We start from the raw sequence: 17128 nt of genomic DNA on the forward strand, positions 1-17128 counted from the left end.
TGAATCAAGGCTTATGTAGCAGATTTTACTGAAGATTTGCAGTCAACGAGGGTGATTACTTAACAGAGAAGCACAGTGAACAACATAAAATGGAATATTAAGCTCCCTTTCTTCTTAAAGTTCTTAGCTATTGCACTTTTAGGAAGATTTCCGTTTGTCTCTTTTATTTGGGCTCCAGCCTCCTACCAGTTATTGTTCACATTCTTTTCTTGACTCTTCTGTCTTTTCTTTCATAGTTTGCTTTCCTCAATTCCAAAACATCCTGTTGATTTATTTTTCTCATTCCCAGCTTATCACAGCCATGCCCTGAAGTCTATCTTTCTACAACCAAATTGGCAAATAAAGGTATCTTGTTGAACTAAGGCAGTTTTCTCCTCTTTGAGGAATTCTGCTGCTAACTCTTCCTCTAACAATGTTTGCCCTCCTGCTACATGTACACACATATGCACACACATATACACACACCCACACACACACACATACTTTTTAATTAAATATGAAATAATCATAAGAACAAAGGAGAATTGTTTAGACATGCCTAACTAAAGACATTTCCCTGATATGTGTGCTCCTTGGGTTGCCAATGTGTGCTTGTATCCCTGGAATAGAATTAGCCAGTTCGCTGTGGTTGAAATCATCGTGCTGTGGGTCATGGTAGAAGCAGCATTTCATCTAATCAGGAAAGTCATCCCAGAGGAGGTGGCGTTTGGGGCCTGGCCTTAAAGATAAGCAGGCTTGATGAATGCTTTGAAGCTGGTACTGTGGATATGCTGAGTCAGCTCAGAAGTTTCTCATATGAGCAATGATTGTTGTATTGAATGCAGATTTTTCTGTCCGTTTGTGGTCATAAGGCAGACTACAAAAGGAACAGCAAGTCTTAGGAAACTTGAAAATCATAATTCTCCCAAATGAGACCTTTTTTGGTTGGGCTTAAACCCCAGGGGAATAATGTGGAAATGGCTTAAATCAGGCTGTACATGGAGTCTCTGAACCATTCTTTTGAATGTTTTATCTTATTTTGGGCCATGATCGGGTAAAAAGAAACATACCCACACAACAAAAGACAGAAAGGAAAAAGAGAAAACACTGGGATGTTTTCTAGATGCTGAAATCTTAGACTAGTTAGACTTTTGGCTAGTTGGACCCTGATTTGCTGTTAAATTTTCCCCTGACTGGGATCTGTTTGCATGACATACCTCTACCTTTTTTTTTTTTTTTTTTTTTTGGTGAAGAAGATCAGCCCTGAGCTAACATCCGTGCTAATCCTCCTCTTTTTGCTGAGGAAGACCAGCTCTGAGCTAACATCTATTGCCAATCCTCCTCCTTTTTTTTTCCCCAAAGCCCCAGTAGATAGTTGTATGTCATAGTTGCACATCCTTCTAGTCGCTGTATGTGGGACATGGCCTCAGCATGGCCGGAGAAGCGATGTGTCGGTGCACGTCCAGGATCCGAACCCAGCCCGCCAGCAGCAGAGCACGCACACTTAACCGCTAAGCCATAGGGCCGGCCCAGACATACCTCTACCTTTTGTGTTACAACATTCTCTTCCTCTCTTTTCTCATTTTCAGTGAAGAGCCTCATCAGAGGTTTGAGTACACAGAGCACCAATGCATCTCTCAGAGTGACACAGCCTAGGATCATATTTGAATTATACTAGTAATGATAATACTTATCATCTACCACTTATTGGGGGTGTTTAATGAATGCCAGTCTCTGTGCTAAGAGCTGTACATCAATTACTTTTTGGTAAAATTTACATTTTATTGAGGGATAATTTAAGCCATTGGTCACATTTGTTCAGGGGGATGAACTCATTGAAGAATCTTTTGATGAGTAGATTGATGCGATCTACTGATGCATCAATCCACTGATCCATCCATCCATCCATCCATCTATCCATCCATCCATTCATCCATCTATGCAACCATATTGAGTACTGTAACTGTAGTAAAAGCAACAAGCTGTGGGAATACAGGAAGGGGCTGTTCATTCTAAGAGGTGAAAGGGCTTCTGAAGAAGCCATGAAGATGTATTTTGATTGAGAGAGAAGGAAACTTGACTATATCTATATATTTATTTATATCCTGCTTTTTGGCAAAAAAGTTTTAGGGCTTCTTACAAGATACATGAAGCACGTGTAGATAAAAGATAAGAAAAAGGCAAACCGGGTTATCACAATTTTAAAAAATTGCTCCGTTGAAGCAGAACTATTTTTAATTCTTAAAGGACAGGAATGTATCCCTGATGGATTAATATAGAGGACAGTGTTTAAATCAGTGAAAAAGGACATCAACATAATTTTTGTAGTAAACACACACAAACACAAAGATCTGTTTAGAGATGTTTTCTTGTACTAGAATGTCTTAAAACTAAGGTGTGATTTGACAGAAGTGATTCTGATGGGTGGGTGGCTGGCACACAGCTTTCCGATGCTTCAGGATAACCCTAGGGGGTTCCTTAGAGCAAAATCTAGAGAAAGCATGAATTTTATATTTTGCATACAATCCTCTAATGTAGTCTGTAAGTTCTCAAGAGCTTCAAGAGACTCAGGACCTGGGTGTACACATAAGAATCCTGTCTTAGTTGGGATATTAGTACTTGCTAGGTGCAAATACAGTCATTATGCTAAATTTTTTCTAATCATGAAAGAGTTTTTAGCTGCATACTTCAATAACAACATTGTAGATAGAGATGGTAATGTGTTATTGGGAGGAGGCATTATTTATACCATTTTACAAATGAACTAAGTGTGGCCTGGAGAAATCATACACAAGGTCACCAGGGAATCCATATGTGAGACCCAAATTATAACTCACTGTCATCTTTTGAGGCAAGTTTTCTTCTAATAATGAGAACAAATGAATGATTTAATTCTTCGTCTATACTGTATCCTAGCCTGAGGTTGACTCTGATTGGAAGATAGCATTTTTCTTGACTCCTACTAACTGTAATTCCAACAGTTCTAATTCTGAGAATAACATTTAGTATACGTTTATAGGTATTTTCAGCATTTCATTGGGCCTCCTAGTAAATAGAAAGTGCTTTTGGACCAGCCCCGTGGCTTAGTGGTTAAGTGCGGGCACTCTGCTACTGGCGGCCCGGGCTCAGATCCTGGGCACGCACCGTCACACCGCTTCTCCGGCCATGCTGAGGCCGCGTCCCACATACAGCAACTAGAAGGATGTGCAACTATGACATACAACTATCTACTGGGGCTTTGGGGGAAAAAAAGGAGGAGCATTGGCAATAGATGTTAGCTCAGCAAAAAGAGGAGGATTAGCATGGATGTTAGCTCAGGGCTGATCTTCCTCACAAAAAAAAAAAAAGAAATTGCTTTTAATCATTTACAAGAACAAAGAGGAGTGAGAATGTAAATCTGAGGAGTGGCCATGAATCTTTGACTTCTTAACTTAGTTCTTAATTAAAGTAACATTTCAGAGATGTTTTTCTGTGTTCCAGAAAGTAGAAACTCAAATACTGAAAGAAAGGAGGAAACTCCTTATTTGGGGTTGCTTTTTTGGCCCTTTTGGTCCTCAATCAAATTCTCATATCAGGGAAAACCAAGCTAGTTCTACAGAGATGTGATGCCTATGAAAGTTTGGACACTTGGCATGTGGAGCTGGATTTTGCCTCTATGCACCGTTTGAGTTGGCTTCACCCTTTATGCCAATGGACTTGTAATTTCTTCAATTGAGATGCTACATCATTAGTTCTTCTTTTTCTCCTTCTAGTCCTTCTTGAGATTTCTTGACTCCTACTGCCTCCTCCATGCCAATATCCACCTCCTGGATAATTTTACTTGTTCTTTAAGATGCAGCTCAGGGATCACATCCTCCAAGAAGTCTTTTCTGTCCTTCCTGTCCCCGTAGCTCCCAGATTGGCTTCTTTCGAGAACTTACCATATTGTTGTATTGAAATCATCTTTTGTGGATTTATCTCCCCAGTGGACTGTGAGTTCCATGAGGGCAGTCTATGTCTAAGTCATCTTAGTTCACTATGATGCGTTGAACTTACAAGATTCAGTGTGGACTCAAACTCTTTTTAATGAAAACTCTCTAAATTGATGACTCCTGGGGATCCCCTGGGAATATCTGACCTAAGGCTCTATTTTTGTGCACTAGATTTACCTGGTCTTGTGAGACTGCTTAACAGTCCTGTGATGTAATTGCTGATGACAAAGTGGGGGCATCCTGCGCTTCTGTCTTACTTACACTATGCCAATGCTTCCCTCTAGGTCAGAGGAAAGTATTTGACCTCCCATTTGGAAGCTGCCTCTTTCGCAGTGACGTTTATGACAATGGATCTTCATTTCTCTACGATAACTGCACTGCATGCACCTGCAGGGTAAGGTGGCTCTGAGTGGCTGTGCTCCAACAGTGATAGTGTTTTGGGTGTTAGTGTTAACATTATAGCCAAACATGATAATGAGTTATTTATCGAGAGGAGGCATTATTGATGCCATCGTATGAGTGAAATCATACTCAAAGTCACAAAGAAGTTCAAACATAGGACCCACAACACACTGCCATCTTCCCAGGACCGACAAGTTAGCTCCTGGTGATGAGAACTAAATTCTGAGGGGCTGTCCTGAGCCACTTTCTAGAATCAGATAAATAAACATGGCAGTGTTCTCTTGCCCTAATTATACAAGGTAAATTCTCTGACACACCTGGCAATAAAAATGGCTTTAATTACATTTAAGAGAAAATAAAGGCATGGATTTACAGTTCATCACAAAGATAAACCTGGCAGTTTGGGAAGAGAGTATTTATGTTTTGTTCATTGTACCATTTCTTACTTGAGGCATCGCTCACTTTTCTTAAAAGGCAGCCAGAAGTACAATTACTGGTAAAGAAAGAATTCTACAGTTTCAGAATTTTAAAGGGATACACATCACATATTCATAGACTGTACTTATGAGGTGATTTATTTTTCAAACCAAGAAGGGAATCATTTATATGGAGGACTTTAGGATCATTCATTAGTGAGTTAATTCAAACATCTGTGTGACACGAGTTTAGAATAATACATTTTGTTGGTGATGGTTGCTGTTTTGTTTTTAATAGCTGAAGGGCTAGAGAGGGAAAGAGAGGAGCTTTGCTCAATGTCAGCTATGAGTCAGTAGCTGGGATTAGAGTTCAGAAGTGCCTGATTACTTGAGGCATACTTTGTTAAGGAGAATGCGCTGCTTCAGGGAGGTGGCTGAATAAGGGCTGAACTGTCTGTTCCCTGGCACTGAACATCGAGTAATTCCTAAGTCCGAGAATACTTTCCTGAGGCTCCTTCCTCTCTTCCATGGTTTGTATTATCCTATGCTAAACACATAGCCACTCCTTCTGTTGGCCTTGGCCTCCATCCTCAGGACTTCTCTTCCCCTCCATGAATTTCACAGCTTATAGCTTCCTCTTGGGGATACTGAGCCTTTGATGAAACACATCACATTCCCAATTCTCTTGATTGCAGGAAAGCCAGGCATCCCATGAATGGGAATTAGCTATGCTTGCCGTGCTTTGGGTTTCACGGATTCTTTGATAGATGATTAGGCAATATGTTCCAGTGCTCAAAAGAAGTGTTATTACTACTCTTCCTTCAAGAAGTTGTTTTATCAGAATAAGAGTTCACAGTCATCTTTGGGAAATTGGACGCTTGAAGAATCAGACTCCAATCATTTTGGATAATCAGTGTTGTTTTCTGTCTGCTTAGAGCTTCTCTCTCCGGTATCCCCATCCAATGCCTCAGCAGGTATAGGGAACTCTTTAATAGTTCTCTGAACACAGTATGGTTTCAGGTCTCTGTGCCTTCAAATCTGATGATTCCTCTACCTGTAGTGCCCTCATCTTCTTGAAGTTGATTAGCAAACTCCTCTTCATCCACAACAGCCTGTCTCATATGTCACCTCCTCTAGTGAGGCTTTCCTGATGCACCTATGTAGGTAATTATTCCCCCTTCTCTGCTACCTCCACACCTTTACTCGTTCTGTTTGTCACATTATATTGCAATTTATTTGTTCACATGGTTATCTCTCCTTTTGCTCTGTGAGCTCCTTGAAGACAGAAGCACATCCATCCATCTCTGTATTCTCATTGCTTTACCCAGCGCCAGACACATGATCTAATGGGTGCTGTGTGTATGTGTATTTAATGAAAATTGGGAAATCTACCGTGAAGTATACATTATTTGAGAGCTAATGTGTGCCCTTGTTTTTCAAACTAGAAATCAAGACATGCAGTTTGACAGAGGAATTTTTTGCTAATTTATGAGTTGATTTATAATAATTTCTGTGTGCTGGGCACTGTGTCAGATACTTTACATATTTTACTTAAACTGCACAATAAACCTGAGAAGTAGGCATCATCATCTCCATTTTGAAAATGAGGAATTTGAGGCTCAGGGAGATGGATTTGCACAAGATAACACATCTAATAAATAAACTGTCATTCCACCCTGGTCTTGTTCCACTCTAAATCCTATCCACTATGTGATATGGTTAGAACCTTAAAAATAAAGAATAACAAATGCCATTCTTTTGAAGGATCATCTCATTGTCATATTAATCTTAGTTGGATACATCAGTAGGAGTATAGTAGATGGTACAGAAGTACCTCTTGAAGTCATGGAATTAACATAGAAGCAACAGAAGTTACATAGGTTGATAAAACCTATTTGCATATAATGCTCAGAAACAAGTGTTTTCTCAAAGGGTCTATGTCTCATTTAGTCTCATTTCACTGCCATTGGTCTCACATTGACTCGACACTTTGCCGATCTACCCTGGGATCCTTCTTTCCTCTGTCTCGGTCTTCCACTAAGTTTCATAAATGTTTTGCGCTTACAGTCATTCCAACTGACAGCCTACTCCAGGTGAAATTGCATCTTGTTGGCTGGGAAACTGGAAAAGTTTACTTTTCTTAAGCTGCTCTGAACTTTTCTCCAATGTGTTGTTGAATGAATAAGTAGGCACGATTCACTTGGCTATTTTGTTTATAGAATGCCACTTCTTTCGATATCAAGCCATGCGCCTTTAAATTACATATATAAACTTGTCACTCTCAGAGGCTAAGTGGCCTGGATATGGTTTATGGTCAAAGGGTTTATGGAAGAGCCCTAGAACCCAGGTCCAGTTTTGGAATTGCTCATTCAGTTCCTTTGTGAACATAGCACACACTTAAGGAATTTCATCTTGAGGTGGAACATTGGATCTTAATTTTTACTCTTTCATCAAAGATATCCTGCCTTTACACTAAACTCCTAGAAAGTGGGACAGAGTCATGGACCAGACCCAAGAGATCACTGTTAATGAAGGATGCAAAAGAGGAACAGGAAGAAGGAAACTGGTTGGCTCATAGTGAGCTGGGCTTTCTAGCCTCACGCTGGCTGGAGCAGAATCATCGACCTCTTGAGCATTGAATTCTAAACCCTTAGAAGGTAGGGATCGTATGTCATACTGTTTATAGCTTCCTCATCTTCTAGTCCAGATATTAAATCAACAAATAACATTTTGAAGTGAATGAAAGATTTATTGCAACAAATTAAAATATGGTGTTCACAGAATATGTTTTAAAGCAGTCAGTTGTGGGTTGTTAAAGGAAGGCCAGATAGGATGTTTGGCAAAGGTGGGAATCGTTTTTAATTTCCAGTTTGCCTTTGGGCCCCCAGGACTCTACTGTAGTGTGTAAGAGGAAGTGCTCCCGCCCTGGGGGCTGCGACAAAGGCGAGGAGGCCTGTTGTGAGGAGTGCCTCCTACGAGTGCCGCAGGAAGACGTCAAAGGGTGCAAGTTTGGCAACAAGGTTTTCCAGGTATGTCATGAGCCAAGTTCATGGGAACTGCTGTATTATACTGGTTTGTAAAATCCACCAGACAAAATGCAGATTGGAGTATTCAGTATTTGTATATACATAAGTGTGTGTGTGTATTTTTATATATATATATTTATATATTATATACTTATATATTATTATTTATATAATATACACTATATATTATATTTATATATCTTATAAAAATATATATTACATTTGTATATTTATATATAATACATAAATGTACTTATTTATGTTACGATATGATATATACATAAACATTTAGAATCAAGTATACACAGGGGCAGAGAAGCAACTGTGTGAAAAATGTATTTCTTTGGCTTTATTTTTGCTTCATAAAATCTTTTAAACCTGTAAAACATTATTGCCTTTGCCAAACGTGGTCAGCCGGGACTGGGGTTGAGCTGAAGATGCCCCCCGGATGGTGCAGTTTTGGTGCCTGAATGCCCGGGAGCATCTCATTCAGTCCGAGATGCTCAGTGCCCCTTGCCAAGGTCCGATGGTTCTATAGCTTGATACCCTTAGAACTTTTTCGAAGAGAGGTTTCCTCATTTGGAATATGTTCAGGTGAGGATGCTCATGGCCTGTGTGGCCAGCACAGCAGTTGAGCCATGGTGAGAGAGCCCTTCCCAGCTGAGCCAGCAGGGCTGTCTGCTGGCCATCTGCTACACATCTCAGGTGTGTTTCACGTTGTTTTCTGATAGCCTGAGTGGGAAGTTGTGCAGTGACCATTTAAACGTCTGGATAGAGTGGCTTTGTCCAAAGTGTTTCCCGTCTAGTCTGTTTTGCCCAGGGGTGGAGGGAGTCTCTCTGTCCCTGAAGGTGTCATCTCATGAAACCTGTGAGAACTGACACCGTTAGCATCAAGTCAGATGTGGAAGCTCCTCGGGCATGCTGAACTTAGCCCAACTTCCTATCACACTGACAGAGTTGGAGGGAGGGTCTCGGTTCTTGTGGAATCGGTAAGAAGACATGATTTGTCATGCCCAAGGGAAGAGGATCGTGTGTGTGTTGTATTTACACCAGGCTTTCAGAGCCACTCATGTGTTGTCTTTACATAGGTCATCCTCTGTCTGCAGAGCACCCAGATGCAATAGACTCACTCTCATGACGGGGCTGTGTGCAAAGTGCTTTCAAGGCTCTGTAGAGAGGTTCCTTTATGTGAATGAAGCCCGAAGTAATTTACAGAGGGTCATTCTTGAAATGTGCACTCAGAGAATTTGGAATAGTCAGATGCCCTTTAAGACAGATTCAGTTAAGTCTTTCTCTCTTGAGAAATAAAAGGCACTGGAGAGTAGGTAGTCCTTAAAATAGCTTCAAAAATGAGAAGGAAGAGGTAGATGAGGAATAATCATCAAAGAGCTGAAGCAGTTTCTCTGTTTTTAACAAAATTTGTTGCTTAGATCCACAAGCCCAGGAAGGAATGCTTGTTTTGTTTTCAGACCCAACTCTATTGCCTGTAATCTCTTTTCCCACAAGCAAGGATGTACATCTCTGCATGTTTGCCAGAGATACTGGGCTTCCTATGGCTGGACATTTGGTAATTGCAGATTATAAATCCAATGAGCCAAAGAAATTCCTCAAACAGCCCTTTCTGGGCTAGAAAATGTGTCCCAAAGTGCTACCCAGCTTTTTGAGGGGAGAGTATCAGACTGGCAGGGACATGGTATGAATGGCTCTTGGAGTGTCCTGTCTGGGCTCCACGTTTTCAGATGGCTTGGTAATCAGATGCCTGCCTGGGCAATGGGAGTCATTTGAATTAGCCTCTGTTCTTTGCACGTTTGTGTCCTGTGTGGTCTGGAACCATGTCATATCTGGGAATAAACTAACAACCTCCGGACATCTCAATTAATTGGTGGTGCCTGAGATAGCTTAAACAGTCCAGACCTATCAAACTGGAAAATTAGACCTTTGCTATTGCATAATGTATGAAAACTTATGTTTGTCTCCCAGGGTGAAACTAGGTAAACAATGCAGGAGGAGGAATATGCAAATATGACTTGGTTAGACACACAAGAATTCTTTTTATAACCTGGAGGGGGAACACACACACATACACACACACACACACACCCTCAAATCTAATCTTATATTAAATCAGTTAGGTATGGATAGGACACCTCAGAATAATTTAGTCTAATGATGGGGTCCCTCAGTCAGGATAAATTCTTTCCTTGAGAGAGAAATCCTAGCCTGTTAGATTAGCTCCCATCAGCCTGCAGCTGATGGCAGAATCCTTTGCTCTCTCCTGTAGGATGGAGAGATGTGGTCCTCTGTTAACTGCACCATCTGTGCTTGTGTGAAAGGCAAGACAGAGTGTCGCAAGAAGCAGTGCGTTCCCATCAGCAGCTGCCCTCAGGTATGTTTGAAATGCAGGTTGACTTTCTCTTTACCTTAGCGTTTTCGGAAACATCTCATGTGTGGCATGGTTACACGCCACCTTCGGAACACAGAATCCAGATCCCCCAAAGCTTCCAAGTTCCCAAATAGCCACATGCCCCTTGCAAATCTTGCTCCTTCTTTTTTGCAGCTCCCACCCAGATTCTAGCCTTGTGTGGAAATAGCTCTTATTTTGCTCTTGTCCTCACTTCCCTATTTCTCAACTGACTTCTCCCAGTTCTTTGTTTTAATGTCTCCAACTCCTGTTAGATCTGTTCCCTTGTTTATTTCGCTGTGTTTTTTGTTGAACATCATAACCATCCTTTGCATTTTCCTCCCTTTTCTCTCTCTCCTCAAATCAGTTATCTTCCCTTAGCCATTCAAAGTAATATGTGGTTGTTTATTAATAAATTCCCCACAGGGTTTCTCCTGCCTAGCAGCACCCTCTGACCCCTTTAGTGAAGTTTTCCCTCTCTCACCCTGGCCTCCATTGTAGCCCCAAATGGAAATAGCGTCCTTATGGAAATATCTCTTTTCAGAAACCCACAGTTCCAGGGCACTGAATAAAGCAACCATTATCTTCTAAAGCATGAGCTTCATTGAATTCACCTCAGCAACTTGAAACCTTTCAAGGTTTTATGCGTTTTGGGAAAATGTCAAACCTATTCAATACCTTCCAGTGAATGAAAAAATATATCCATATGTTCAGAACTTGTCCTCCCTTCTCTGTTATAGACAGCTTTTAATTTTATTCACATCTGTTATTATTATAAACAAAAAGTTGCTGTTTTTACTTGAGTGCCAAATGAGGCACAAAAAAAACAACAGCTGTTGCTATTGCACAACTGAATAAAGGGGGGAGGAAAAAAAGGAAAAAAAAAACCCTAATTAGTCTTGCTTTAAAAAACCTCAGACATAAAACTGAAAACCTCCCATAAAAGGAGAAAAAAAAAAGGAGATACGCTAAGTAGACTTGAACATGGTCTGCTTATAAATATTCATTGGGAAAAATGGGATCCCATCATTTATGCCAGTCCTGGGGGAACCCTCCCTGCTAATGAACTCTTGCAGCACATGTTAGTAATAATGGGGTTCCTTATTCCACACGACAAAAACAGGATGCTGTGCCAACCTCGTGGCTCAAGTAACGAGCCTCAGCAGGCCATGGTGGAGTTTCCAGCCTCACTTGAGGCATGCCACTTCTGGCAGGGTTGATGGTTTTCATTGTCCTCTTGCTGCGGGGAGGTCAATGCTCTTTATGTCACCAGTGTTTCATTAGCATTTCTTCTTTGTGGACCATATTTGGGCCTGGAGCATCCGTCCCTCCAGGCGCAGGCCTTTCCCCTGCCCCACCCCCTCCTCGGCTTGTTGGAGCTTGTCAGTGCCCGGCTCCTGCCTCGGGGGCCACCTTTCTGTTTCTAGGCATCTCTCCAACCTTTCCTCCAGTTCACACTTTCCCTCCTCAGGGGCCAGCACAAGGACTTGGGAAGATAACTTAGCTCTGCCATGGAAATCCTGTTAAGCACTTGCTTCCCCTCCTCTGCATTGCCTGGGGAAATTAAAAAAAATTTTTTTTAAGAAGCAGACTGTATTGCCTGCTGTATCCTTCCTGGCTACTACACATCTCTTTTTCCAAAAGTATGTGCGCCTTGTGGAAGGAAGGTTTTGTGGTTGGATTCCCTGTCCACCCTCCTTGGCAACTCCCTCAGAGGCAAAGGAATGCCTTTTGTGGGAAGGGCTTGGTGGGTTCCTGTGGGGACAGGGTCCTTAACTACACTGCCATCTCATCATCACTAATATGTACTGAGACTTTCTCTATAGTCTCTATATACAGGAATAACCCCATTTAATGCTGACACCACCCCTCTGAGGTGGGTGCTATTACTAGAGCCTTCTTACCCATGAGGTCACATATGCATTCCACAGCTAGTTGCTTATAACTCAAGAGCACAGACTCCACAACTTGCATTTGATTTATCCACAGCTAATTTAGTGACATTACCCGCCCCTCTCTCACTTCCCGAAGAAGGGAGATGGCAGTTTCCACCGAGGGGCAGATGTCACATTTGGTTGGGGCCTTGGCTTTAAATAGCTCTGCTCCATTCAGATAGAGCACCTTACTCCACCCATCATTTCATCGGCCTGAGCCCACCTCATCTGGCTTTGTCCTCAACTGCTTTCAGTCACGAGAAGCCAAAGGAGTCCTCTGTGCCAAATAGAAATAGATAACAGAGCTCGAGGCAATGAAAATATGTCGTGATGCCCCAAACCATGGGGTTTTAAGTCTCTTTCAAAGTCATCTTACCCTTTATTGTACCATTTTCGGTCTGGCTGATGCAAAAATGAATCAAACATGGTTCTAGTTCTTCAATTATCAACCAGCATTTTTTTAGTCAGTATGATTTTTTTTGGGGGGTACTAAAATATATTATTTATGCAACTGACCAGTAGTGAACGAGTGAAGGGACAATATATGAGCTGTGTGGTCTTGACCTTGGGCCACCTCTCTGGGGTCTCTGTCCCCTTAGTTTCCCATAAAAAGGGGTTAGGAACCCTGCATTTGGAGGGTTGTTGTGAAGTGTAAATGAGATAAACTATGAAGAACACACAGCATTCTTTCTAATGTATAGCAGATACCCAATAAATATTAAATTCCCTTAAAGATAAAGAATGAAAGAGGATAAAAATCTGGAGTGGAAAGAACTGGCCTTTAGGGTCACACAGAATTAGGTTTGATTTTGGATTCTATCACCCTTGTTGTATAATATTAATTTCTTCATCTATAAAAAGGGAAATAGCCCATAAGGTTCTTGTGCATCTTCATAGCAATGATTGTAAAAGTATATAATATTAATTAAACTCTAATGTGTTCTAAGTATTAACTTATTAAATCCTTACAGCTAACCTGATGTTAGATGACATAAGGTCTAGTAGGATGTTTGTTACATAGCAAGTGCTCCCTAAATTTTAATCTTCTTTCACATTTCCTTTTCTCTGTGAGTCCCATTGAGTCAGAGATAAGACAATGCCATTCTCTGATATGCTTCCTCCTTCAAATGTCATGCATTAAAAAAATTGGAAGAAATGCAATATAGGAGATCACACTGTATTTCCACATAGGTAATGGAAAGTTACTCAGCGTTTCAAAACTCTCAGCTTCATTGGCTTTGACTGCATAACAATGACTTAACGTGGACAGCATACCACTTTCTGAAAGAAGAAATCTGGGTGAATTTGATCTGTAGCACAGACAGTGTCCATATCCATAGGCCTGAGCTTGGGTTACAGTTTATTGTTTGGGCCCTTCCAACAAGCAAAGACAGAAGGAAGGCCTTGCACAGATTGATAGGTTGACAGACAATTCCCAGTTTTATGTATGTGCACTTAGTCTCCAGAGGGGTAGATTTGGATATCAGAGGAAAGGTTGAATCCAGACTGTCTCCATCTTCCCTCCATGTGAGAAAAATCACACCAACGAGTCCTTTAGCTATTATATTTCTCGGAGGATAAAAACAGGAAAGCTTTCAGAATGACTTTGCCTGGCCTTAGCACTTGACACTTGAAACTTCATTTTTACTGTCATCATCACCATCTGGGCATTGAGTTCAAATACAGCTTGGACTGATTTCATTGGTTTATCTAGTATTAGATTTAAAAAAGAGTTTTGTCCTCAGCAGACCCTGTTTCTTAACATTAAACTCTTATTTGTTTTTCTCTTGATTAGGGTAAAATTCTCAACAGAAAAGGATGCTGTCCTATTTGCACTGAAAGTAAGTTTATTCTTTTGAACATGTGCTATTAATATTTGTTTCGCACTTTATAGTGCAACAAGAAAAATGGAGGTGTAAGTTTTCTGCACATTTCATTTCTACAGGTATAGGGTGGGATCATCCCACCTCCCTACAGACACTTTAAATGAATTGTAATCCTTTCACAAAAGCGCAATTGAGACAAATATAGATGTTTCCACTGGAATTTGTTGCTATGAGAAATTTAGAAGATAAATGGTCTGATGAGGTTTTAAGAAGGACCAGATAACTTAATGTGCATTTTTACTGCTAATAGCATTTACAGTCATAGCGGCAAAGATAATGATATCCAGTAAAACCAAACATTATACATAATCTAGGAGGGATTTTCCTGCTATCATTATAAAGCCAAACAGCTGCACTTACTTCCTCCTCCCTCACCCCCACCCCCAGCTCTTCACCATTTCACCTGGGCACATCCAACGTTGTCAGATGTGTTGGCAAAGATAAAACCGGAGGTTGTTGGGCTGGCAATGGTTTCACCATCCTGTTATTTTTAACTGAGTTCTTAAAAGTTCTCTCTAAATGGCCTATTCTGGAAGCTGTCCGAGACTACACAACTAATCACAGAGCATAGCAACAGGGTTAATGTCATCCCCACATGTAGACATATGCCTAGATCTATTAGAAAATTGCATTTTAGTCCTCCTCAAATTCATATGGTTTTGTGATAGCTTTCTGAAGTGTGTCATTGAAAAAGGAGTATTAGTAATGTCGCTGTGAAATTAGTTCCGATGTATGATAAGCAGGATTAACAAAGCCATGAAATGTATTAGAAAGTATTTTATGAGCCAGCCAGGCTTAGAGAAGTGGGCTTTGATGACAGTTGAAAGCAGCTTTCACGTGGGAACAGGTTTGTTTATTCCACTTGTCTAAAATCAGAGAATATTTTACTTGGAGTTATCCTGGCTCTGTTTTTTTTGGACAACAGATACATAAGTTCACTTTACATATATATATATATTACATATAATATATACACATATATCACACTATTTTTTGAGACAAAGAGCTGTTAAGCAATTATATATTATACATGATAAAAGTGCTAGTTTAATTAATGAAAATTAAATTATAGATTTAATAAAAGAATTTTTTTATAGATAATGCAGTACAAAAAATAGCTCAAAGGAAGCCAACCAAGAATGACTTAGTAGAGCCCAGGAATTAATGCAGGAAGAAGAATTCGGTATGATGAACACACCAGTTGATTTCAAAACATGTGTATAAACGAAACATGTGTATAAACGATTACATATCATCCTCCCAGAGATCCTCTGAGGAACCTTTGTTTACGGATGATTTGGAGGCTGCTCCAGCTTAATTCCTTTCTGGAAGAACAGAGTAGAATCTAAATTGCTGAAGGTTTCCTCTGTATCTACGTCAATGGAGATGTTTGCATTTCCCTAGAAAGTATCTCCTAGATGAAGCAGAGACAGACTTCAAAGGATCTCCTAAGATTTTCTAGCTAACCCTTTCAATGTGCATGAGCACAGATAGGTTACATCTGCCAATCCCACTGCTGTCATCCAGGATCACTGCTTATCAGCTTAATAAAAACATATGGCCATTCTTGGCCGCTCAGAAACAGCCTAAATCTTGAATTATCTGACTTTATATTAGAATCAAGAAGGTAATTATTGAGATAGTTGAGAGAAAAGCTGCATTCCATTATTAGTTTATCCACTATGGGCTAGCCTTTCCATATCTAGAATACTGGTTGCTTATCAGAAAAAAAAATAAGCATATAAGGATAGGCATGATGAAATCAAACCTAGTTTGTAACCGGTCATATTAAATATTGTGTTGTGTAAAACATGTGAATGAGCCCATGACTTCTGTCACTGAGAGAGGCAATTGGCAAGGGAGAGAGCCACCCAGCTGGAGGGGCAGCTGGGAGACCACTGACTCTTTGCACCTGCATCCAGCAGGTCAGTGCTGGAAGAGCCCAGGCATGTGGTTCTTGATCCAGATCTAAATGATATCATCGGATGGCTATTTCTCAATTTCCTTTGGTGTTCTTTCCATCTGTTTACTCTCTCTTGCTCTCCAGCAGTTCTTCCATCAATGCTGTAAAACACATTCCATTTGGTGAGGTTTATTTGTTCAGATTGAGTGAAGCGATGGGATGACTTCCAATTTTTTAAGCAATGCCCAGATTTTCATAACACATTCAGGTAGGCTTATTCTGATGTCCTTTAGCTACAGCCTGAAGACCTCCTATTTTGAAATTTCTTTGTCATTATATCCAGGATCCAGAACAAACCTTTGGACTCGTTTTTTCCTTCTCTGTCGATTACAAAAGCTCATCTGATATATGGGTTTCCAGAGCAGATAAATGAGGGCTGAGGTACAAACTAAGGCTAGTGTTTTCCAAAACCAGAAAAATGGCTGATTTCTGTGTTAGTCAAACAAAATCACACACACATACATACTCCATTAGTTACTGCAGAGTTTTCAGCCTCAGTATTATATAGTTTGTCTAGATAATTCTTTGTTGTGGGAGCTGTCCTGTGCATTGTATGATGTTTAGCAGCATCTCTGGTCTCTACCAACTAGATGCCAGTAGCACTCCTCTCTCCAAGATTGTGACAATCAAAAATGTCTCCAGACATTGCCAAATGTCCCCCAGGGTACCAAATTACCCCTGTGATTGGTACTCCAAACCGGGGTAACAGCATGGGTGAATGTAGAAATACACACTGGTGTACTAGTAGCAGTAACTTACTCTCAACACACAGTGATTAGATGAAGGAGGAGAGTGAGGTGAGGTTGCTCTTCTGCTGGTATAAAAAATGACAGACCCGAAGCTTCTGGATTTAACTAAATGTGTTTCTGTATTTTTATTGCTTAGCCCTACAAAAAACTTATAAAGGCATAATTATATCTTGACTGATTAAAAGTCACTATCTTTGCTTTAATTGCCGGAAGCTAGAAATAAATTTGCAGCCCATCTCTAATGGCATGCAATTTTGAGTAATAAGCTTACTGCTGACTTCATCTTATATGTCCACCATTATGTGTTTTGAATCATTTGGTATGTATGCATGTAAACTACTTCCAATTCTTTTTTGGAAGGAGGCAAGAATAAATGCTTAGATACATATATACATACATAT

General features: G+C 40.4%; 1 protein-coding gene across 2 annotated transcripts in view; it reads left to right on the plus strand.

Annotated features, from left to right (window-relative positions):
- The window catches only part of BMPER (BMP binding endothelial regulator), a 230473-nt gene that overhangs the window by 126552 nt on the left and 86793 nt on the right, over positions 1-17128 (plus strand). For both annotated transcript variants that reach the window (XM_004418836.3, XM_087435327.1), the window contains exons 8-11: positions 4235-4344; positions 7657-7797; positions 10076-10180; positions 13925-13970. In XM_004418836.3, coding sequence (XP_004418893.1) covers positions 4235-4344; positions 7657-7797; positions 10076-10180; positions 13925-13970 — 402 coding nt within the window. The remainder of the gene's footprint in view (positions 1-4234; positions 4345-7656; positions 7798-10075; positions 10181-13924; positions 13971-17128) is intronic.

Source organism: Ceratotherium simum, chromosome 1, assembly GCF_057802395.1.
Source record: "Ceratotherium simum simum isolate JZ-2026a chromosome 1, ASM5780239v1, whole genome shotgun sequence".
Taxonomy (NCBI): domain Eukaryota; kingdom Metazoa; phylum Chordata; class Mammalia; order Perissodactyla; family Rhinocerotidae; genus Ceratotherium; species Ceratotherium simum.